Raw genomic sequence first — 23,241 nt, 5'->3', positions numbered from 1 at the left:
GGTAGAATGATGAGAGTAAAATCTTGATTAAGAGAGAATAGGAGATGAAGAACCGGAGGCAGCAAGTGTAGGTAGGATTTCCAAGAAGTTTCTCTGCAGAGGGAGGAAGGAAGAAAGGCAGTAGCCAGAGGTGGAAGCAGAGGATTATTTACTGTCTTTTAAGATGTGAAAAATAACAGCATGTTTGCAGGTTGATGGGAGTGATCCAGTGGGAGGCGGGACTGGGGGGAAGATGATGCCGGAGAGAGTGGGGAAGCTATGTCCTTAAGGAGGAGAGAAGGGATGGGTGGGACAGGGAGCGTTGGAAGGAGCTGGGCTTAGTAGGGACAATTGCTCCATATATAATAGGGAGGAAGACAGAGTACACAGCACCAGACCGAGTAATTGGATAGATCAGGTGATGGGAACTTTGGAGAATTCTCTTCTGACTCTTTTAATTCTCAGGGAAGTCGAGGTAATCAGCTGGGGGTGAGGTTGGGGAAGGCCACACGGGAGGCCCAAAAAGAGAGGCAGAGATAGAAAATCATCATCTAAAGGAAGAAGGGAGTGAGTGAATAGGGAAAAGAAGGATGACTACCGAACAGCCCTCAATGGGGTTTCAGGACTCACATGGATTTAGAGGAGACCAGTCGGTGCTTTCTCACTTTCAGTTCCCCAAAATATATATATATATATTTTTTCCTGTTTGTTCATCTTGATCCTTCTCAGTTTTGCTGTTGATTCTGCAGAAATGTCTGGTGTCTAGTGGTTGTCCACTCATACGTGAATTGAGGGTCTGGATTAATTCGGTGACTGAAGACATGCTCCTCGGACGGAAAGCACCCTCCACGTGCCGAGTAGACTATATGGAAAAGGTCCACAACCAGACACTTCTTGTGGCCAAGTTTCAGAACCAGGAACGAAGAGGCTTTGGTGTGAAAACACAACTGGTAGCAGTAGTCAAAGCTGTCACCTGCAAAAGAAGGAACACCGGAAGGTCATCAGCAACCCCAGGGACTAGAAGACAAAAACCAAGCCTTCAAAGTTCTAGAGGCCCATTACCAACGCAGCATGGGGGTAGAATAAACACACCATCCATTTATTCAGGATGTATTCCAACAAAAGAAGGGAATAAACAGAGAAAGAAAAAGGCAAGAGCTGGTGAATCCATCTTAGAAGAACAATAAAGGGAAATTCTAGGCCAGAGGTTTACTCCCCTTTCTCTTCCCACATGGCTTGAAGTATTGAAAGAAAGGCATGCTTACTTCCTTATGAATTTTTCACACCAAACCTCTTCCTTTTTCATTTCATCAAAAATATTTAGATTTAACTATTTATAACCAGTTTCATTGTTCACCATGGCTCTATACATAAACACCTCTTTATTTCCAAAGTTTGCTTCATTTTCATTTATTTTTCATTTGGCTGAATTATATGGCATAATTTCTCAGGTTACACATTTTCTTCAACCTAACTCTAAAACAATGCTCAGCTGATTTCTTTTCTTTTCTTTTTTTAAAGGGGGCAGGTAAGTCGGTTTACTTATTTATTTACTTTTAATGGAAGTACTGGGGCTTGAACCCAGGACCTCATGCATGCAAAGCATGGGCTCTACCACTTGCGCTATACTCTCCCCCTGATTTCTGTCATTAAATTAAAAGAGGGTTTATATCCCTGGCTGTTCAGTAGAATTCATACAAATGCACACTCCAGGAACTAAACGTGGTCAGTAGTATCGAATTCCATGAGCTATGCCCAGCCGGAGCACTCATCTTAACGACAACCATAAATGTCCTAACACTGAGTACTGAACACTGAAGCCGAAACCCAATCGTAGCCCAACTCTAATCCTAGACCAAACAAAAGAAAGCACTCAGGCTCACCCTAATCCCAATACCCAACCCCAGCCTAAATCTTACCCTAAACCTTCACCCACATGCTGTACTTTTAAAACATGAGATTTTGGCCCCTGTGCAAAGTGGTTTATCAAAATAGTGAGTACAGGAGGAATCTCCTTCCACGTTCCCCGTTGCCGGCCCCTGCTCCAGCCCCCTGGCCTCCCGCTGTCCCCTCACTTCCTTCAGGTCTTTACTCAGACGCCACCATCCACACAGCACTGAAGGCTACCTGTCCCCACCAGAGACCACCCTTACTTCTGTAAGTTCAGGGGTCTCCCCCAAACCTCCCTGAGGTTTGATAATTTCCTAGAAGGACTCACAGAACTCCCTGAAAGCAGACTGAGCCACGGCTATGGTTTATTACTGGGAAGGGATACAGGTGAGCTCAGCCACGGGAAGGGCACAGGGCAGAGTCCAGGAGGGGCCTAAACAGAAGCTCCCTGCCGTCTCCCTGTGGAGCCGTAGCTGCTGCGTTACCTCCTCCCAGTCACAAAATGTTACAATACACACACGGTGTTGCCAACCAGGGAAGGTCACTCGAGCCTTTGGTGACCGGAATATTTAGTAGGTTCTGGTCACATGCTGCCCATGTAGCTGACCTGCCGTCCCCAGCCCTTCCCGGAGGAGCTGGAGGTCAGAAGCCCCCATCTTAAGTCACACTGCTTAGGCTGTCCAGTGGCCAAACTCCCCAGGCAAACAAAGACATGCCCTACAGGGGCCTAGAGACACCAACCAGGAGCCAAGAGAAAAGCCAGACCCCGCTCTGGGTAAGGTGAATTCTTCAGCGTGACTTTCCCTAGTTTAAACATGCAACTTCCGCTCCAAGAATCCATGTCACCACTTAACACCATCAGGCGCAAAGATCATTTTATCTGTTTGTGCGTCATCTCTAGTCTCCATTAGGAATGTACGTTACGGAGGGTGGGGGGGTTGTCTGCTTTATTCACTGCTCTATCACCTGCTCCCAGAATCACACCATCTGATACTGGAACACTGACCACATACAGCAAGTTAGCACGCGAAGAGTGACTAGCCCAAACTGAGATAATGCATTAAGTGTAAGCTACGCGCAGAATTTTAAAGGCATCGTGTTAAAAAAAAAAAAAGGAATGTAAAGTATTTCATAAATACTGTATTATATTGGTTACAAGTTGAAACATATTAAAAGAGGGTTTATATCCCTGGCTGTTCAGTAGAATTCATACAAATGCACACTCCAGGAACTAAACGTGGGTTTACACTGGGTTACAGAAAATACATTATTGAAATGTATTTCACCTGTTTCCATTTTGTAAACTTATTTAATGTGGATACTAGAAAATGTAAAATTACATATGTGGCTCAAATCTGAGGCTTGCAATAAATGCATATACATATATTTCTATTTCATCACTGATTCAGAAGAGATGTCTGCAAACATCTTCTGTAAAGGATCAAATAGTAAATATTTTAGGCTTTGTGGGCTGTATGGTGTCTGTTCAACTCTGCCAGGGTAGCGTGAAAACAGCCATAGAGAATATTTTTTAAAATAGGTGCTCCAACAAAGGTTTATTTATAAAAACAGGCAGCTGCATCATTTGGCCTGTGGGCCACAGGACCCCGGATCCAGATCATTGTTTAGTCCGTAGAAAATATTCAATAGGTATTTGTTGGGCAAATGAATAGAAGGCTAATAGGACAGCACAGTGAGCTGTGGGGCACGGTTAGATAATGTCAGAGGTAATCAATAGCCAGAAAACGCAGGGGGTATTGCCCATGAATTTTATTGTAAGTACCTGGAGGAATGTAAGCAGGGTTGTGATAAAATCTGTCAGAGCTATTATCTCTGTGATAGATGACATCCAGTCCTGCCCCTTCACCCCTTTCAAACTCATCCACCCAACTACTGAGAATGTTGGTGGCTGAAAGCTCTCAGCTGAGTGTCCCTCCACTGGCTGCTCAGGGCCAAAGAAAACTGCCTTGCCGAAGGTTGCACCCACTTCCGGGAGCCAACCACAGTCAGTGACTCCCCAACCAAGGGACATAAAGGCCTGGCCCTCCCACCCCACATGCAGACAACTCGGAAGAGCTGCTCCAGCCCCAGAGCTCCTCACAGGATTGGCAGCTGTGACCCCTGTTGTGGCTGCAACCTTTGTTGCAACTGCAACCTTTGTTGCAACTGCACTGCTCTTCAGCTATGGACTCCACTCCTCACAGGAGTCCCTCTCCTCTCCTTAACCTCAGGGCTTGATCCCATGAGCACTCCCCAGAAAACTTCCTGCCGGCAAATCTGCAACTCAGCACCTGAGTCCTAGGGAATCTGACCTGAGAAAGCTGATACCAGAAGCAGACTCTGGAAACGGGATTTGGGAGCTGGTCATCTGAGCTAGCTGGCAGTGAGAACCCCGTTGCATAGCCCCTGGCAAGCTGCGGCAGTGCAACTGTCAAAACTCACTGGTGGAGAACTGCGATGCTACGTGGAGGAAGAGGATTCCCTAGTGGTTGCAATGGAACAGAACTTTAGAGGGCATGTATAGTAATTAGAGGGACAGCAGAAATGCATTCGGCTGCTGCTGAGACACTGAAACATCAGAGAAAGGCAATGCCAAGAGTGAAGGCCAGAGGGCAGCATATAGAAATCTCATCTCCTGCACCCCAGAGGGCAGAAAAGGCTGCAGGGCCAGGGTAGACAGGGAGCCCAGTAAGCAGGCCTTTGCATCAACCCAGACAAGGGGTGCCGCTGGCCTGGCCCAGGATGCCATGGGCACCCCTGAGAGGTGGTCAGAACCTGGGTGCACTCTGAAGATAAACCCAGCATAATTTGCTTTGGTACTTGCATCAGTTTCCTCTTACTGTATAACAAATTTTCACCAATTTACTGGCTTAAAACAACACAGATTTATTCTCTTACAGTTCTGAAGGTCAGAAGTCCGAAAAGAGTCTTGGTGCTAAAATCAAGATGTTGTCAGGGCTGCTTCCTTCTGGAGGTGCTCATGGGAGAGTCTGTTCCCTTGCCTTTTCCAGCTTCTGGAGGCTGCTTGACTGGGGTATTGGCTTATGGCCCCTTCCTCCATCTTCAAAGTGCATGACCCCACTTTTTTCTTCCATTCTCTCATCTCCTTTCTCTGACTTTGGCCCTTCCTGTCTTCCCTGTGGTTATATGGGGGCCACTTCAATAATCCAGGATAATCTCCCCATCCCAGTATCCTTACTTTAATCACACCTGTCCCTTTTGCCTTGTGAGGTAACATGTTCACAGGTTCCAGGGACTCGGATGCGGATGTCTTTGGAGGACCATTATTCAGCCTACCATGAGGCGGGAGGTGCTAGAAAGAGAAAAGCCAAGAATGGCCTCAACGTCTGGGGGCTCCAGCATCTGGAGGGAGGGGCGGTTATGACCCAAGATGGGAAAGACACGGGCTCCGAGATTCAGCTGGGTCCTGCCGCTTCTCCTCCCAAAGGCTTCTCTGTGGTAAAAGATACACTTCAGAAAAAGGCAAACTCGTGACTCTCAGCACAGCTGTTAAAATGAACACCTGTTGAGGAATTTATTTTACTCATATGATCTGGGAAAACCAGGCAGACATTATAACCGATTCCAAGGAAAACTCAAAGCAGCAAAAGGAATGTTGAGATGCATTGCACACAGGGACAAAACTGAACAGGACTAGAACCTGAAGACCCACGAAGCTGTGTTGCAGATGGTGCATAATTTTTCTATTGCAACACAGAATTTTCTCCTACACCTGGTTCTCCTGTCACAGTGCTCAAGCATGTAAGTCCCAGGGAGGATGGGTTGAGTTTCTCGTAGCAGGAGAATGAGCCTGGATGTCTGCTAGCAAGATCCAACAGAAGACGGGCAGAAAGAAAAACAAAAATGACACATTTCAGCACAGACCTGTTGCACTGGATACATTATAATACTTTTTAACTGGTTAGTCCTTCTTTGTAGAGACGCTGTTCTAGACTAACGTTTGTGTTCTCCCCTAAATTTGTATGTTGAAGCCCTAACCCCCAATGTGATGGTCTTCGGACGTGGGGCATTCGGGAGGTGATGAGGTTTAGCTGAGGTCATGGGGATGGGACCCCATTGATAGGATTAGTGTCCCTATAAGAGGAAAAGACCAGAGTGCTCGCTCTCCCCCTGCCCAGTGAGGTCACAGTGAGAAGGCTGACATTTGCAAGCTAGGAAGCCGCTTTCACCAAAGAACCAAATCAACAGACACCTTGATCTTGGGCTTCCAGCCTCCAGAACTGTGAGAAACAAATTCCTGTTGTTTAAGCCTCCCATCTAAGGTATTTCATGATGGCAGCCCAGCTGACTAAAACAGAAGATGTTGATTTTTTTTTTCAGTCCAGTCACTGTGTAATCAGCCCCCTGATAACATTTATATTCCACTCAAATGCAATTACACCAGACAATGAAAACAAACATCACACATCCACTCTCTAAGCCATTAATGCTTTGGAACCAAGAAAGCAGTCCTTCTGTGCAGCTGCTTCCCAGCACACATCAGCCCTTTGCTATTGTTGACTAAATGTTTATATGAATAAGTAATCAATTTAGCAGTATCATCTACTACATGTTCTCTTTTTTCCCATCCCTTCTTCCAGTCCAATTAACAAGCATGGGAAGTGCGGGGGGAAAGGAGTGAATTCTTTGCTCTGCATTGATATTGGCAGAGTGGGAAGATAAACTCCAGGACCAGAGAGAAAATCTCAGACAGTCACCTACACTCTCGTGGTCAAAAGAAGAATACGTTGGGGAGAAAAAACTTTCCTCTACCAACTTAGGTTCAGTGGTTGGGGGCCTGTGAATTAACTAACACCAGGCAGATTAACAGGAGAGAAGACAAGTTTATTCATCAGGGAGCCTTCAGATGAACTGGCTCCCAAGACATCCAAAGATGGAGGTTTATAAACCTACTTAAGAAAGAGGAAGAGAGGCAGGAGAAAGGGCTTCTGTGGAAGAATAAATGGGAAGTAGGACAGTTTCAGATAAAGTCTGTTTAAGCAATTACTCATCCTTACGATAATGGTAGTCTTCTTTCTGGCTGTAAACCTGCCAGAGAGAGGATTTATAGCAACCATATTTTCCAGGAGATCCTGCTTAAATCTGCAAAAGAAGGTGAGATAAGGTTTTTTTCTGTGGCTGCTGTTGGTTCAGATGTTTTTGGCTTAAGATAATCTTTATGCCGTTGAGGTACATTTTGAATCCCTGCAAGTGCAAAACCATTCTTCATGTAACAGGATTTTTCAAAGGGCATTTTCTATCTCAAAACTCCAGAGGTAAGAAAAAATGCACCCAAGTGCCCCACAATCTGGAGTGAAGCATAAGACTTACAGAAAGATGGTAACCAAATTGGTTCTTGGCCTTTTGCCCATCACCCACCACTAGGCGAGGGACTGGGACCAGGAGTGCAACTGGAAAGAGGGTTACTGGAAGGAAAGGATTGTTCTTCCTCCTGCCTCAAGTCTGATAGGAGGGCTTCAAGGGAGCCTGGTCTGAGTTCCCAGGAGCTGACTAGGGTGCAGGCGTGAAGAGGTCTGCTAAGGTTTGTCGGAAGGCCACTTGAGAGGATGCCAGCAGGGCAGAAGGGGAGATGTCATTGAACAGTCAACCCGAGGTTATGTCACTGTTGTCAGGGAATGGTGCGCCCATGGGTGGAGTCTCCAACGCACTGGCAGAGAAGCCCACAAGAGGAAGAGCCAGCCTCTGGGCATCTGACACCCCCCAACCCCACCACCAGAGGGTGCTACCCACACTTTTTTTCCCCTTGGTCTCTCCTCTCCTCACCCAAAATGAGTCCAGAGTAACATCATAAATAGGTGAAGGGCAAAGAGGACTGAGAACAGGGAGACAGAATTGTGGGGAAGACAGCCACACCTCCCTCCCCACTGAGTTTCCAAGCTGAGCCAGGGCAGCCTGCCAGGGCCCCACCAGCTCACCTCCCCTGCCTGCCCAATTTGCCCATCAAGGGTTCTGACCCTTCCAGAGCCTAGGCTCAGAAGTAGGGCAGGAGCAGAGGTAAAAGGTGGGAGCTGGGTTGCCTTTTATGACCCAGCCTCCGAAGTCATGACGTATCCTCCCACTATGGTCACCAGCCTGCCTGGATTCAAGGGGTGGCACAGAGACTCCTTCCTCTCAGTTGGAGGAAGGTCAAACTCATACTGTAAGAAGTTCATATGGGGTGGGAGATAGTGCACCAGTCATCTTTGGAAAATATGTACACTCTGTCCCATGAATAAGCAAACACATCACGGAGTGGTGGACCCAGTACATGAACTCGAGTTCTGTTCAGTATGCTTTGTTCAAAGAGGGAGGAATATATGTCACACATTCTAGAAAGTTTCTCCTGCAACTTGGAGAAGATAAAGCTTTGGAGTTTAGAGGGCCGACTGACAGGTATGAAAATAATTCACTTGTATTGTCTGCCTCTTTAAATAAAATGTGTGTGCCATGAGGAGAGATGATAGATAGATAGACAGACAGACAGATAGACAGATAGATAAAATCTCCAGTGCTTAGCCCAGAGCCCAGTACATAGTAGCTGTGCAAAAAATTCTTGTAGAATAAATAAATGAAATGATGAAACACAGTACTTGGTCCTGTGAGATGGTGTTACTTGATGAGGTGCTGCCACCTTCTGGTCACTGGGGGTATGACCAGTCATTTCTAAAGCTGTTTTCCCACCTGTCTTTGGAAAGATTCTGCCGCCCACCCCCATCTCTTGCTAGATGTTCCTGATGACTGATTGATTTCTTTTCTTAATAGTGGCATTGACTTTATTGTGTTTGGGAGGCCTGGAAGGGTGATTTGGGTTTTAACAGCAATCCTGACTCCTGTGTTGATTCCATTTGACTCATGAGAACCATGAGGACCAGAGGAGTTATTTATCATGCTCACCTGGACCCTACCTCAGCCCTCCACAGCCTGGCATTGCTTCCTCCACCTCACTGTGTCTGTTCTGGCCAAAGTTCTCAAGGGCGCCCTTGTGGAACCCTTTCCCACTCATCTCACTCTGTGCAGCACTGGACACTGTCAGTCTCTTCCCTCCTCAAAATATGCTCTTCCTTCAGCATCTTCCCCTATGAACTCCTCTTCTGACGTTTCTCCTGCTTCCCTGCCAGCTGCTTCTCTTCTGCCACTAGTCCACAGCCCACCTTCCCCAGGGCTGTCCTGTACCAGCTTCTCCTCATAGACCCTGGGAGATCGCCTCTCTCGCAGCCCCGATTTGTGTCTGCACACAAATGGGCAACCAGTTCTCTGTTGCCAGCCCAGTCTTCTCTCCCAGCTCCAGATCATCAGGCCCCCTGAAGACTGGCTCTGCCTGCCGACCCTGCACCTCATGTATATCTCATCCAAAGTCAACCTGTCCTCTCCCTCCTCTGCCAACCACCCTCACTCCCATCGCCCAGCCCAGGGAATGGCATCCCTACCCACTCACCTCCCCAAGCCAGACAGCCGGGGACCACCCCAAGAGCACCCTCTCCTCACGGCAAGTCCAGTTCCTGGTTAAAACCCTTTGGGTTGGAGCCCAAACTCCTTGTCTGGAATCAACAGCTTGGCTCCAACAACCGCCCAAGACAAACCTCCACCCTCTGCTCATCCACCCTGCCCTCAAGTGACACTGCACATGTCACACCAGACACACCTGTGTGCCTCTACCCACTCTCTTCCCTCTGCCAGGAATACCCTTCTCTCAACTGCCCATGTCCAAAGCATCCCATCCCCATTTTACAGACAGGGAAACTGAGGCTCAGAGAGCTGACCCAATTTGTCTAGGGTTGTAGAGCTGGGAAGCGGTGGCATTGGGGTTCCGAAGGAGGATGGACTCAAACCAGCTCCTTTCACGGCTCCAACGTATCCAGGCTCTGCTGTGAGCCTCGGTTCCCCCAAGTGTAAAATGGGAAGAATGCAAGACTATGGGCTCTTCCTTCTCTGACTTTCCCTAATCAGGATTTCTTGATTTGGAGATGTTCGGAGGCCCTCTGGCGGTGACCTGGGGGTACTGAGCACGGCGGCCGAGCATCCCCCAGCCAGCCACTTGGTAGGGAATGCCTGGGCCAAGCTCTAGTCTGACTGGTTGACTATCACAAGTGGACAGACAAGGTCTCCTGCCCTCCTCCCTTAGCTGCTCCAGTTTCCATTCTGTATTAGTTTTCTGTAGCCATGCAGTGAAATATCACAAACTTAGCAGCTTAAACAATACCCATTTGTTAGCCTATAGTTCTGTAGGTCAGAAGTCTGACACAGCAGGGTTGGCTTGTCTGCTCAGGGAATCATAAGGCTGAAACACAGAACACAGAGGATTTTTAGGCCAGTGAAACTATTCTGAAAGATTCCACAATGATGGGTACAAGTCATACATTTGTCCAAACTCACAGAATGTACAATGCCAAAAATGAACCCTAATGTAAACTATCAACTTTGGGTGAGACAATGATGTGTCAGTGTAGGTTTATCAGTTACAACAAATCTACCATCTGTGGGGGAATCTTGATAGTGGAGGAGTCTGTGCATTGTGCGGGGATAGGAACTCTGTACTTTGTCCTCAATTTTGCTGCAAACCTAAAACTACTCCACAAAAATTAAGTCTATTTAAAAAAAAAAACCACTGGATTTTGAAGACTCAATTCAAAATAAAGAATGTAAAAATATCTCATTAATTTTATCAATTCATGAACACACGGTAATATTTTGGAAATCTGAGTCAAATAAAATAAAATATATTATTAACTTTAATGTCATCCCCCCCTTTTTTTAATGTGGCTACTAGAAAATTTTAATTGACTTCTGTGGCTTGTGACTTCTGTGTTTTTCTGTTGGACAGCACTGGTCTAAATCTTCAAAGTAACCCAATGACATAGGTGATTATCATCTCACTGATGGGAGAACTTACAGTAGCAGATGCTGCCAGTGTCCCCAGATCCCTTCACAGGGGTCACCTGCAGCTTCAGGGGACAGTCCCTGTGCAGGCTCAGAGTCCTCAAACACATGGATCTTTCTGCCTGAGGGGCAGACCAGAAGTACAGGGAGCTGGTGCTTCTGGAACCAGCCCTCAACCAGAGAGGGTGAGGATGGGTGGATAAACACCCCAGCTCCCTCACCCCAGTGAGGCGTGTTCTACACTAGCTCTCCGAGGGTCCCCAGTGGGATCCAGCCCCAGCTGTCCACAGAAGTAACCTGCTTTCCTCCTGTACCCTCTTCACTTCTTTACTCCCCCACCACCTTCCTCCCCTCCCAGTGAAATCACCTGCACCCAGATGGTCCTTTCAGGTCTGCTCTTGGCAGAGCCCAAACTAAGACACTAGACTACAGAGAGCTGGAAGACTCTCAGAGGTCGTATAAATAGGAAGAGACAGGCTGGCAATTTGATCCCAACAGCCTGACACCAGATCCCACATTCAAAAAACACGTCTTGCTGCCCCGTGCACCACAGCCATGACATTCCTTGGGCAGGAGGGTGAGACTCTCCCCTCAAATCTGCCCACTTTTGAGCTGACCCATGAGCAGAGCAGAAAGTCCTTCCCTAAGTTCAGATGATTTTGTCAAGAGGCTGAGTAGACCTGTCTCCCACAGACCTGGAACAGACCCAGCCTGGCCTGCCCAGAGCTGTCCCCTGGAACCAGTGCCTGCTTCCCAGCTGGAGGGAAGCCAGGACTGCCAGCCAGTGCCTTGAGGGCATTCATTTTTGGACCAAGAGGACACACTGGGATCTGAGACCCAGGGAAGCTGGGAGTGGCAGGGATCCAGGGAAAAACTTACCAAGTTTACTTATTTATTGAGCTTATATATGCTGGGCACTGTTTCAAATGTTCTCTGTGTGTGTGTGTGTGTGTGTGTGTGTGTGTGTGTGTGTGTGTGTGTGTATAATAAACGTATATTCCTCACAGCAACCCATTGAGGTATGCACTATTGTTGTCCGCATTTTATAGGTGAGGAAACTGAGGAACAGAGAGGGTAAGTAACTTGCCAAGGTCACACAGGTAATAAGTGTCACAGGTAGAATTCACACTCAGGCAGTCTGGCTCTTAACCATCCCTGCATCCTGCGTCTCCTGAAGCTTCAGGTGAGTCTACTGCCAGCTACTCATTCTGAGTTCTGCCACCAAGCGCCAGTTCTTTGGGGAGACAGGGATGAACTTCTGACCAATCTCCAGCTTTAGCTGAGACCCACATACAGGGAAGAGTTGGCAGGGGAAGGTGTCCCCAAGACTGGGAAGCAGTAAGCTCTAGAAGGAGGGACCGTAATCGCTGGAAAACAACACCCTTCCCTCTCTGCCCCCGTCTCCAGGGCCCCTCTGCCTTTCCACAGAAATGAATTAATCAGCACAGCCACTTGACCTCAGTGTAATTATTCATCCCCAGCCTCGTTCCCAAAATGATTTGAGAGGGCTTAAAAAAGATAAATGCACAGCATCTTCTACAAAGATACTCTGATAAATAACACCTGGTTTACTGCCTTAATGGCCTTGTCACTCACTGACACCTTGATGATGTGATACTGTTAGATCATTACACATAGGGTGACCAGCTCATCCTGGTTTTCTTAGAACCTTCTCAGGTTTAAAACTGAAAGTCCCTTGTTCTGGGAAACTCCTCAGAGACAGACAACAGGGACAGCTGGTCACCCTCATTACACACAATGCAGCCCACGAAGTTTACTTGCTAGAAGACTAAAAATTTAGCTCAGAGCTTCCTCAGAGCCAGGGCAAAGAGGGAAACACCATCCATTATGGGATTTTCAGTGTCTGTAATAGTCCTATCAAACAGAACTTTCCACCAGGATGGAAATGCTCTTCACTGTCCAATATAATTGTTACTAGGCACATGTTTCTACAGAGCATTTAAACTGTGGCTAGTGTGATAGAGGAATAGAATTTTAAATTTGATGTTATTTTAATCCATGTAAATGAAAATAGTTACACGCGGCTAGTGGCAACTGTACTGGACAGCACAGTTGTATTCGATAAAAACAAACCATGTGGTCGGGGAAAGCCTCTTTCTTAATAATGAGGCCTGAAACATTTCTACCACGAGTTAACACGCTGGAGACGAATACAAAGGGGGTTCCGCCGGGCACTTTTCTTACGTATGTAACCACAGCAGACCCTTCTATAGCATGTGCTCTGTGCCACGCACTCTCATAAAACCTTCTCATACATGAATTTATTCAATTCTCAAAGCCACACTAGAAGACAGACACTAAGACTTCTCTTTCCTGGCCTGAGAAGAAGCGTGTCTCCCTGCCCCTCCCAGGGACAGCCAAGCAGCCCGGGGAGTAGACAGAGGGATAGGAGGGAGGGCAGGAAAAGCAGGAAGAGGGAGGAAGCCAGGGAGAGGGGGCCCCCAGATACCCACCTCTCCCTACCCCCAGGCCAACGCTGCCTGCCTGATGGTGACTCATGGAAAGAGTGAGCTGTGCCTGGCATCACTCCCTGGCACCAGGGGACACTCAGGATGTCAGAAGGAAGACCCTGTTCCGCCAGGTGACAGAATGCACCTGCATGTCCTTTGACACAGAGCCTGGGCAGTGCCTCCTTCACATGTGCTCTGCATGGTCCCCTGACACCCCTCACCACGCTGCCCTTCCCAGCCTCAATGCCAGGATCTCTTGAGCCTACTGAGCCCCATGGGCTCTGCGCAGCAGAGGAGGGGCAGGCTTGAACCCCCCCGCCTCCATCTGTGACTGAGAAGCTGATGACTCCAGGGTCAGAAATAACCCCGCAGTCAGCTCCCTGTGTGCCACCCCTCCCCTCCCGTCCCTTCCCAGAAAGTCTGGGCCTTGAGTCAGAGGGAAGAGCCCGAAAGTAAACAAGGACCCAGATAATCTGCCGTGAATGCCACAGTGGAATTCTCTGATAAATCAGGGACCTAAAGAAGAATAGAGGCCTGGCAGGGGGTGGAGTGGGGGTGGGCAGAGTACAGCTCAGTGGTAGAGTGCGTGATGGTTCAATCCCCAGTACCTCCATCAAACAAACAAACAAACAAACAAATAAGCAAAACAAACCTAATTACCTCCCCCATCCAAAAAAAAAAAAAAAGAATGTAGGTCTAGAAACTCAGATGTCTTTCCCCCAAATCCAGCTGCACTCAGAGCTGAACACACCTGTGCTTCGGAGGACAGGAGGGATGGGGTGGATGGGGTGGATGGGGGGGGATGTCTTTAGTGCAGATGGAGTGTGGAAGGAGGGCTGGGCCTTGCTCTCAGAGGTACCCAGGCCAGGAGGGGCCCAGGTCCGCCTCAGGGGGCCTCCAGTCTCCTGGTAAGGTGGACACACATTGCAGGTCAGGAATAGTCAGAGGCCAGTAAGGAGTAGGGAGGTGGGGGCTCACAGGATCAGGGGTGGGGCTACGCAGGTGTCAGATGCCCCTCATCATTCACTCCCTCAAAATAGTCTGGGATGTCCGCACCCCACAACCCAGTGGCTGAGTCACTGACCTCCATCCTCAGACCAGACTCGGATGAATGAAGCTCTCCCCCTCACTCCGCTCCCCCTCCTCAGCAGAAAGGACATGTAACCGATGCCCCGGATAGACAAGTAACTTCTACAGGCCCTAAAAATAACTGAACCACTTCATACTCTGAACTTAGCCTCCCCTACCCGCCCCTACCTTGGCCCACCCCCTAGCCAGCCAGATAAAGGCAGCTGCCCGAGCTGGCAGGGGACAGAGACCCAGAGCCAGGGCAGCGAGAAAGCATCTGACAGAGTCAGCAGAGCAAGACTCGCCTCCAACAAGAGGAACGACAGACCCTTAGGCCAAACCTGCCACAGACCCCAAGCCCCCATCAGACAAGCAGGACCCTCAGGTCAGTAACCTGCCCCTGTGTCTCTCCATGGCAGGGCTGGCTCTCCAGGCGGGGATCCCCTCCGGACCCACTCGGGGTAGCGTGTTTTAGGGGAGGCTGACGGGGGGAATGGGGTACCGAGTATCTGGAGGCAGGGGAGTGGAGGGGCCTGATACAAAGATTCCACGAAAAGTTAAGGGAGAGTTACATGAGCCCCTGAGAGCTCTCAGAGTTGCTGCCACAGGCCTGAGGCCTGCAGAGGGACAGGTTCTAGCTGGCCTGGCATAATACAGAAAGGCTTTCAGGAAGAAGTGGCCTGGAGTTGTGACTTTTAAAATACAGGTATGGAGCTCCTCAGGCTCCAGGGCTTCTTCCCAGGGAAGCCCCAGCTAGGCCCAGTGTCTGGGAGAAAGTGGACAGAGGACCGGGGGAGGACGTGGGGGGTAGTAAGCAGGCCCGACTCTGCACTGCCAGGACAAGCCCCGTGCCCCGCTGTTGTGAGTGAAAGTCCTGGCATATCTGGCCCCAGGAATGTCCCCCCAGGGCTGGCCTGAGCCCAGCTCCCCACATACCATGGCCTTGGGCCTGCGATGGCATACAGACCACCGTCTTGCCTGGTGGGAAAGCCCTTGGGGAAGACCTGCGGGGCACAAGGTGGGGAGACTAGATCTGAGTCTGGTGGCTGGGCCAAGAACAAGCAGACCTGGAGGCAAAAGTGGGGGTCACCCTGAGAGGCTGGCCTAGCCCTAGGAGGACAAGCTCTGGGATACTCCTTAGGGCTCAGGCCCTTGCCCTAAGTCTGGTTCCAGTTCTGAATTCTGCCCTTGCCTTGCCCCTGTCCCTGCCCCTGAGAAACTGAAGCCCCAGGGGTGCCAGGCCAGGCAGGGGTGGGGTGGGAAGGGCTTGCCACTGCTTGGCAGAGTCTCCTGGGTCAGCTCCTTCCCCTCTTGGGGCCTGTTTCCCCATCTGAACCCTGAGGGGGTTGGGCTCAGCGATCTCGGAGGGTCCTCAGGGCTGCCATCCCTGGACTCCGTGACTCTGATGATTTGTGACCATAGCAGGGATTCTGGAGATTCCTGGGGGCGGGGGTGGGGTGGAGCTGGTGGCCTGTACATGCCATCTGCTCAGGCCACACTGGTGACAGGACAGGAAGGACATGGGGACAGTCAAAGTTTGCCTTTGGCAGGGGGCCCTCAACAGAACCTGGAAACTCAAGGAACCACCTAGAACTTGTGATGAGACTCAGGCTGCTGGCTTTAGAGTTCACACTCCTTGGGGCTCTGATGCCTTTGGTGGCCATGCTGGGGTGGAGCTGGGGCAAGCAGGGCTCAGTTTCCCCCTCTTCTGAGGTAGCCATGAGGAGGAAGGCCTTCCCCGACCCCCAGGTCCCTTCGGCCAGGGGAGGGTTCTTCCGGCAGGTCAGGGGCCCGACACCAGCTCAGGAGGCAGGGGGCAGGATCACAGAGTCTGGGTCAGAGAAGATGAGGTGGGTAGGGCGCCCAGGGTCCCATCGGCTGAGCCTGACCTCCCTCCCGAGCCCAGAGCTGCTGTGCTGAGGCCAGGACCTCGGCTATATTTAGCACTGAGTGTGGAGCAGAGCAGTGGGTCAGGGGCAGCAAGAGTGGAGGACATGCTTCTCATTCTTTCCCTACTGGCCTCTGGGGACTGTTATACACCTGTCACAAGACAGATAAGACACAGAAGACAGAGACCAGAGAAGGGCTTGAGCAGAGGGAGGCCATGGGGTGGGGGGAAGCAGTGCTTTCGTGGAAGCTGGACACAGAGGGAGGAAAAAGAGGGGCGCAGGAGACTGGCCAGCTGCACACAGTTGGGGATGAGGCTCCCTGAGCAAGGGGGTGGGGCCATCCCTGAAGGAAGGCCCTCGGTCCCACTGCCTCCCCTCCTTGTAGGTGTCACCCTCACACCTTCTTGGGGTGCCTGCTGGGGAACAGACGGACACCACAGCTACTCAGAAAGCATCACACTCCCTACCTATAATGTGTAGGAACCCCGAGCCAGCACTGCCTGCCGCTCATTCACCAAGATCTGACTCTGGGCCTCAGTTTCCTCATCTTTTTTTTTTTAATTGAAGTTAATTACAATGTGTCAGTCTCTGGTGGTGTCCTCATCTTTTTTTTAATATATATATATAAACATTTTTTATTTCCTCATCTTTAATTAAGAGTGGTCAGGCCAGAAGAAACTTGAGGTGCCTCTAGCTCAGATCTTCTGAGTCTTGGCACAGAAAACTCCTACCTAGAATTCGGAATCAGGCTCTGCCTAACCAGGAGATACCTGGTGAACAGCTGGCCCTCCCTCAGACTTGACTGCTTCCGCTATAGCACGGGTTGCTGGCCCCTGCTTTGCCTCCCTGGGTTGGAGGGTGAATGGAGAGCCAGGAACTAAAGGCTGGGCAGGTTCCCGGGTGAAAGTGACAAGCACGCCCTCTGGTGTTAAGAAAGGAATTTCCTCTCCATGGGAAATAGTCACCAGTCTAGGGACCCACCTGTCCCTGGCTGGAGATCCCTTAAGTCAGAATTCCCCCAGGCCACTCTCCTGGGAGTCTGCCAGGGAAAAACTGATTTTAGCAAAGGCAGGTAAGGATGGGGCATATCTAGCTTGCCCACTGGAGGTTTGGGCATCCCTTGTGGGACTGAAGGACAGAGCTTCAGACAGCAGTATCCTGCTTGCTCCCTAGCAACCCAGGTGATTCTGGGGAAGTAGGGACCAGCTTGATGGATGACTCCATATGCCCTAAGTTCAAGACTTGTCACACATCAACCATGCTGGTGGCAGGGTGAGACCCAGGTGAGGTCTGGAAAGGGAGGAGGTCTCTAAGCACATGCCCCTGGGCCCTGCCTCCTGCCATTTCTCCCAGCAAACAGCCCCCATCTCACCTAAGGCCCCCAGCCCCATCCTCATCTCTGCCCCCTCTCCTCAGAAGGATGGCCGACGCCCAGACACAGGTGGCCCCCACATCAACCGTCCCAGTGGCAACTGCAGAGGACCTGCCCCTCCCTCCACCACCTGCCCTGGAGGATCGGCCAACCCCACCACCCAAAGAGTCTTTCTCCAAGTTCCACCAGCAGCGGCAAGCTAGCGAGCTCCGCCGCCTCTACAAGCACATCCACCCTGAGCTCCGCAAGAATCTGGCAGAGGCTGTGGCTGAAGACCTGGCTGAAGTCCTGGGTTCTGAGGAGCCCACCGAGGGTGACGTCCAGTGCATGCGTTGGATCTTTGAGAACTGGCGGCTGGATGCCATTGGGGACCATGAGAAGCCACCTGCCAAGGAGCCCGTGCCTGGAGGCAGTGTGCAGGCCACCTCCCGGAAGTTTGAGGAAGGCTCCTTTGCCAACAGTATAGACCAGGAGCCAGCCGGACCCCGGCCATCCAGAGGGGATGTTAGTGCAGCCCGCTGGCTGTTTGAGACAAAGCCTCTGGATGAGCTGACAGGCCAGGCCAAGACAGCGGAGGCTACAGTGAGGGAGCCTGCAGCCAGCGGAGATGTCCAGGGTACCAGGATGCTCTTTGAAACACGACCGCTAGACCGCCTGGGCTCCCGCCCCTCTACCCAGGAGCAGAGCCCCTTGGAGCTGCGTTCGGAGATCCAGGAGCTGAAGGGCGATGTGAAAAAGACTGTGAAGCTGTTTCAAACGGAGCCACTGTGTGCCATCCAGGATGCAGAGGGCACCATCCATGAGGTCAAGGCCGCCTGCCGGGAGGAGATCCAAAGCAATGCGGTGAGGTCTGCCCGTTGGCTCTTCGAGACCCAACCTCTGGATGCCATCAACCGGGATCCTAGCCAGGTGCGGGTGATCCGAGGGATCTCCCTGGAGGAGGCTGCCCGGCCCGATGTCAGCGCTACTCGCTGGATCTTTGAGACACAGCCCCTGGATGCCATCCGGGAGATCTTGGTGGATGAGAAGGACTTCCAGCCATCCCCAGACCTTATCCCTCCTGGCCCAGATGTACAGCAGCAGCGGCATCTGTTTGAGACTCGAGCATTAGACACTCTAAAGGGGGAAGAAGAGTCTGGAGCAGAGCCCCCACCCAAAGAGGAAGTGGTTCCTGGTGATGTCCGCTCCACCCTATGGCTATTTGAGACAAAGCCCCTGGACACACTCAGAGACAAAGTCCAAGTGGGTCACTTGCAGCGGGTGGGTTCCCCAGAGGGTGAGGGGTTCATGTATGAATGTCTACCCAGTGATAGCTCCTCAGCACTGTCCCTCTCTCAGAGTGCCCCCCAGAAGGATGGGGTGAAGGGAGACGTGAAGACCTTCAAGAACCTTTTTGAGACCCTTCCCCTGGACAGCATTGGGCAGGGTGAAGCTTTGGCCCACGGGAATGTAAGCAGAGCAGAAGGAACTGATTCTGCCAGGCAGTCTCAGGACACAGGATCCCCAGTGTACGCCATGCAGGATGGCAAAGGCCACCTCCATGCCCTGACTTCTGTCAGCAGAGAGCAGGTAGTCGGAGGTGATGTGCAGGGCTACAGGTGGATGTTTGAGACACAGCCCCTGGACCAACTAGGAAGAAGCCCCAGTACTGTTGACGTGGTACGTGGCATCACCCGACAAGAAGTAGTGGCTGGAGATGTGGGCACTGCTCGGTGGCTCTTTGAGACCCAGCCCCTGGAGGTAATCCACCAACGGGAGCAGCAGGAACGGCGGGAAGAAGAAGGAAAGCCTCAGGGAGGCCCTCAGCCTGATGCACCCCCCAAGGGTGATGTGCAGACCATCCGATGGTTGTTTGAGACATGCCCGATGAGTGAGTTGGCCGAGAAGCAGGGGTCAGAGGTCACAGATCCCACAACGAGGGCCAAGGCACAGTCCTGCACCTGGATGTTCACACCCCAAACCCTGGACAGGCCAGAAGGCTCCAGGGAGCAGCACCTTCAGGTTAGCCAGGTCCAGATGGGGGAAGGACAGACAGACAGGCATGTCTTTGAGACTGAGCCTCTGCAGGCCTCAGGCCGTCCCTGTGGAAGAGGGCTTGTCCGCTACTGCAGCAGAGTGGACATCCCTTCAGGGCAGGTGTCTCGTCAGAAGGAGGTTTTCCAGGCCCTGGAGGCAGGCAAGAGAGAAGATCAGGGGTCCAGGGTAATCCCTGAGCCCATCCCAGCGGGCTCTGTGCACAAGTTCACCTGGCTCTTTGAGAACTGCCCCATGGGATCCCTGGCAGCTGAAAGCATCCGAGGCGGCAACCTCCAGGAAGAGCAGCCCATGGGCTCCTCAGGTGACGGGGCGCTGGAGAGGCAGGAGACTGCAGCTGAGGGGACCCTGCGGACTCTGCACGCCACGCCTGGTATCCTGCACCACGGAGGCATCCTCATGGAGGCCCGAGGGCCAGGGGAACTCTGCCTCGCCAAGTACGTGCTCCCAGGCCCAGGGCAGGGGGGCCCCCATGTACGGAAGGAGGAGCTGGTGTCTGGAGAGCTTCCCAGGATCGTCCGCCAAGTGCTGCGCAGGCCAGATGTGGACCAGCAAGGGCTGCTGGTGCAGGAGGACCCAGTGGGCCAGCTTCGACTCAAGCCACTGAAGCTGCCAGCACCAGGCAGCAACGGGAATGTGGAAGACATGGATCCTGAGTTCCAGCAGTTGCTGGCTTGTGGCCTTGGGACCTCGGTGGCAAGGACAGGGCTACTGATGCAGGAGACAGAGCAGGGCCTGGTTGCACTGACAGCCTACTCCCTGCAGCCCCGGTTAACCAGCAGGGTCCCCGAGAGGAGCAGTGTGCAGCTGCTGGCCAGCTGCATAGACAAAGGAGACCTCAGTAGCCTGCACAGCCTGCGGTGGGAGCCACCAGCTGACTCAAATCCAGTGCTGGCCAGTGAAGGTACCCAGAGGCTGCCCCTGACTGAGAGCATCATCCATGTTCCCCCACTGGACACAAACATGGGAATGGGGCATCTGAGAGGGCCAGGGGTCACCCCCTGTCCCCCACAGGCCACTAAGGCAGTCCCTCAGGCTGGGGAAGAAAAGCAGGAAAGGAGGTGCACTGGGCAGAAAGGCATGGAAGCTTTGGGAAAGTTGAACGGAGCCACGACTATGCCCCCAGAGACCAGGGCCCCAGACCTCCAGGCCGCCATGCAGAGTCTGAAGACAGCAACAACTGAAGCCCAAAGCCTGCACCAGCAAGTTCAGAGCAAGAACAAGCAGGGCTCCGCCCTTGGAGCCGCCTCTATGCCCTTCCAGGGTGGGTTTCTGCAAGCACCGGCCATGGCCATTGGGACTGCCCAGAACAACATCAGGCCTCTGGCTGGAGGTGACCCCAGGATCCCAGCAGCCCCCAGAAAGGTCAGTGGGGAACAGAAAGCACTGCCTAGAGGGCTGTCTGGGGGGTGGGTAACTATTCAGGATGGCATCTACACTGCTCACCCCGTGAGGACCTCTGACCCACCCGGGGGTATCCGGGCTTCTGAGAGAGAACCCCTGCCAAGGAGCAGGGAGTCTGCCCCCTCAGCTCAGGCTCTCAGCCCACTCCCGGAAGACCCAGGTCAGGGTCTTGGGCCTGGGCAAGAGGAGCCTGGGAGCCACACACAGAAGGCCTGGGGGCCTCCAGAGAAGGTGATGGCAGGACTTGGCCCAGGGGGCCTCCAAGCTGCAGAGAACACCCTGAAGGCTGCCCCTTTAGCCCACCACACTCTGGCCTCTGGGCCTCAGGCTGCAGGTGCCAACCTGCATTCCCATAATGCTTCTGTTCCTCCTCCTCCTCCTCTCCCAGCTGCTGTGACAGGACCTGATTTCCCAGCACAAGGCGGCCATGATGAGGACACCACCCACCAGGCCTCCAAGCCCCAGCAGGACCCTCTTCTCCACTCCCACAGCAGCCCTGCTGGCCAAAGAAGTCCTGGGGAATCACAGGCAAAGACCCTGAAACTGGAGCCTACCACACCCCCAAGGAAGAAGCCCCAGCTGCCCCCTAAACCTGCACACCTAAGCCAGATCCCCCTTCCTCACTGGTTATCCAAGCCCTCAGCCCTCTCTCCCAGCTCCTCTAAGGAAGTTGGACAAGGAAAACACAAACAAGGTGAAGCTGGTACAGCCAACCATAATCCTCAGCCAACCAAAGTCCCCACCATTGCAGGCCAGGGCCCAGTATCTCTGGCTGGATGCTCCACTGGACAGAGCCATCCCAGCCCTCAACATGGCCCTAGAACTATGGCTTCCAGGCCCACCAAGAGTCAGGCTGCAGGCAGCAGTGACCAGAGCCCCAAGCCCCACAAGCTCTTAGCTCTCAGCAGTGACCTCACCTCACTGCAACAGGGCCCCAGCTTCCCAGAAGAGAAGTGCATGGATGGTTCCCAGCAAGGGGCCCCTGAGAGTCCCAAGATTCTGCAGGGAAGCCAGCAAGAGCTCCAGGGCCTCCTGAGCCAGGTGCAGGCCCTGGAGAAGGAGGCTGAAAGCACTGTGGACGTGCAGGCGCTGAGAAGGCTCTTTGAGGCTGTGCCCCAGCTGAGAAGGGCCCCCCAGGCTCCTGCTGTCCCCCGCAAGCCTGAGGTCTCAGTGGAGCAGGCCTTTGGGGAGCTGACAAAAGTCAGCACAGAGGTTGCCCGGCTGAAGGAACAGACCCTAGCCAGGCTGATGGACATTGAGGAGGCTGTGCACAAGGCCCTCAGCTCCATGTCTAGCCTCCAGCCAGGGGCTAACACTAGGGGTCATTCCCAGGTGACCCCAAAGGACCACGGTGCCCGCAAGATCAGTGTTACAGATAGCAGTAGAGACAAACCTAACTATACAGGCCAGGAGATTAGGGTTCAAACTGCAGTCAAGAGCCAAAAGGAGGTGACATGCCATTCTGAGGTCCAGCATCAAGCCAAGGTCAGAAATCACACAGAAGCCAGAAGTCAAGCTGCCCTGACCACCTCTCGCACCAGAAGTCTGGAGACACTGAGAGAAGATTCCGGCCTCCCTCGAGTGTTACCTCCCAGCAGAGATTCACCCTCCTCCCCAAGCTTCATTTCCATCCAGTCAGCCACAAGGAAGCTTCCAGAAGCTCCCAGCCCCAGAGGCAGCCCTGAAATCTCAGTGAAAAGTGCACACCTCACCCAGGCTGTGGGCCAGGCTCAACTTTACCAGAAGGGTGTCCAGGACAAGGCTGGGAAAAAGGTCACCCAGTGCTCTGGACAGCCCGAGCCTGCCCCTACCTCAGCCAGCTCCCTGCCCACCAGGCGGCAGAAGAGTGTTCTGGAGCTGCAGGCCAGGCCGGGAGGCTCCCAGGGCCACGGAGCCACAAGAACGGTGACTGAACAGTACGAGAGTGTGGACCAGTGCGGGAACACGGCGCTCACATCACCCACCATGGTCACCGAGCCGGCAGAGTCCCTGAGGGGCCCAGGCCCCCACCCCGGACTCCATGCCTCCCCCTTGATGCGACAGTTCCTGCGCAGCCCCGCCGGGCTCGCCCGCGGCCTGGCAGAAGCCGGGATGGTGCGCGTGCCCTGTGGTCACTCGCAGCCAGCGGCCCAGTGAGCCGCTCCGCCTCCCGCCATGGCCTCCCACCCATCCCCAGCGCCCGAGGACGGAGGTGGGTCCCTACCTCTCACACAGATGAGGAGAGGACCAAGAAGAAAGGGCAGCTTCCGAGACTTGT

The 23,241-nt window shown here is 52.4% G+C and overlaps 2 protein-coding genes across 3 annotated transcripts in view; one reads left to right on the top strand and one right to left on the bottom strand.

Annotated features, from left to right (window-relative positions):
- Positions 1-23,241, bottom strand: part of CCR8 (C-C motif chemokine receptor 8) — a 127,401-nt gene that overhangs the window by 92,608 nt on the left and 11,552 nt on the right. Inside the window, exon 4 of the mRNA XM_072941041.1 lies at positions 610-952. The gene's annotated coding sequence lies outside the window, so the exon portion shown is untranslated. The remainder of the gene's footprint in view (positions 1-609; positions 953-23,241) is intronic.
- XIRP1 (xin actin binding repeat containing 1) lies at positions 17,595-23,120 on the top strand. 2 transcript variants are annotated; one of them, XM_015236317.3, is made up of 2 exons: positions 17,595-20,945; positions 21,373-21,440. In XM_015236317.3, exons 1-2 carry the CDS (start codon positions 17,595-17,597, stop codon positions 21,379-21,381), a joined length of 3,360 nt encoding a protein of 1,119 aa, XP_015091803.1. In that variant the 3' UTR covers positions 21,382-21,440. The 2 variants fall into 2 exon arrangements, with proteins under 2 accessions (XP_015091803.1, XP_072796881.1); XM_072940780.1 differs by having other exon boundaries at positions 17,595-23,120.

The sequence above is a fragment of the Vicugna pacos genome, chromosome 17, assembly GCF_048564905.1.
Source record: "Vicugna pacos chromosome 17, VicPac4, whole genome shotgun sequence".
Classification (NCBI taxonomy): Eukaryota; Metazoa; Chordata; class Mammalia; order Artiodactyla; family Camelidae; genus Vicugna; species Vicugna pacos.
The sequence above is the reverse complement of the archived record's forward strand: the minus strand, read 5'-3'. Positions and strand labels throughout refer to the sequence as shown.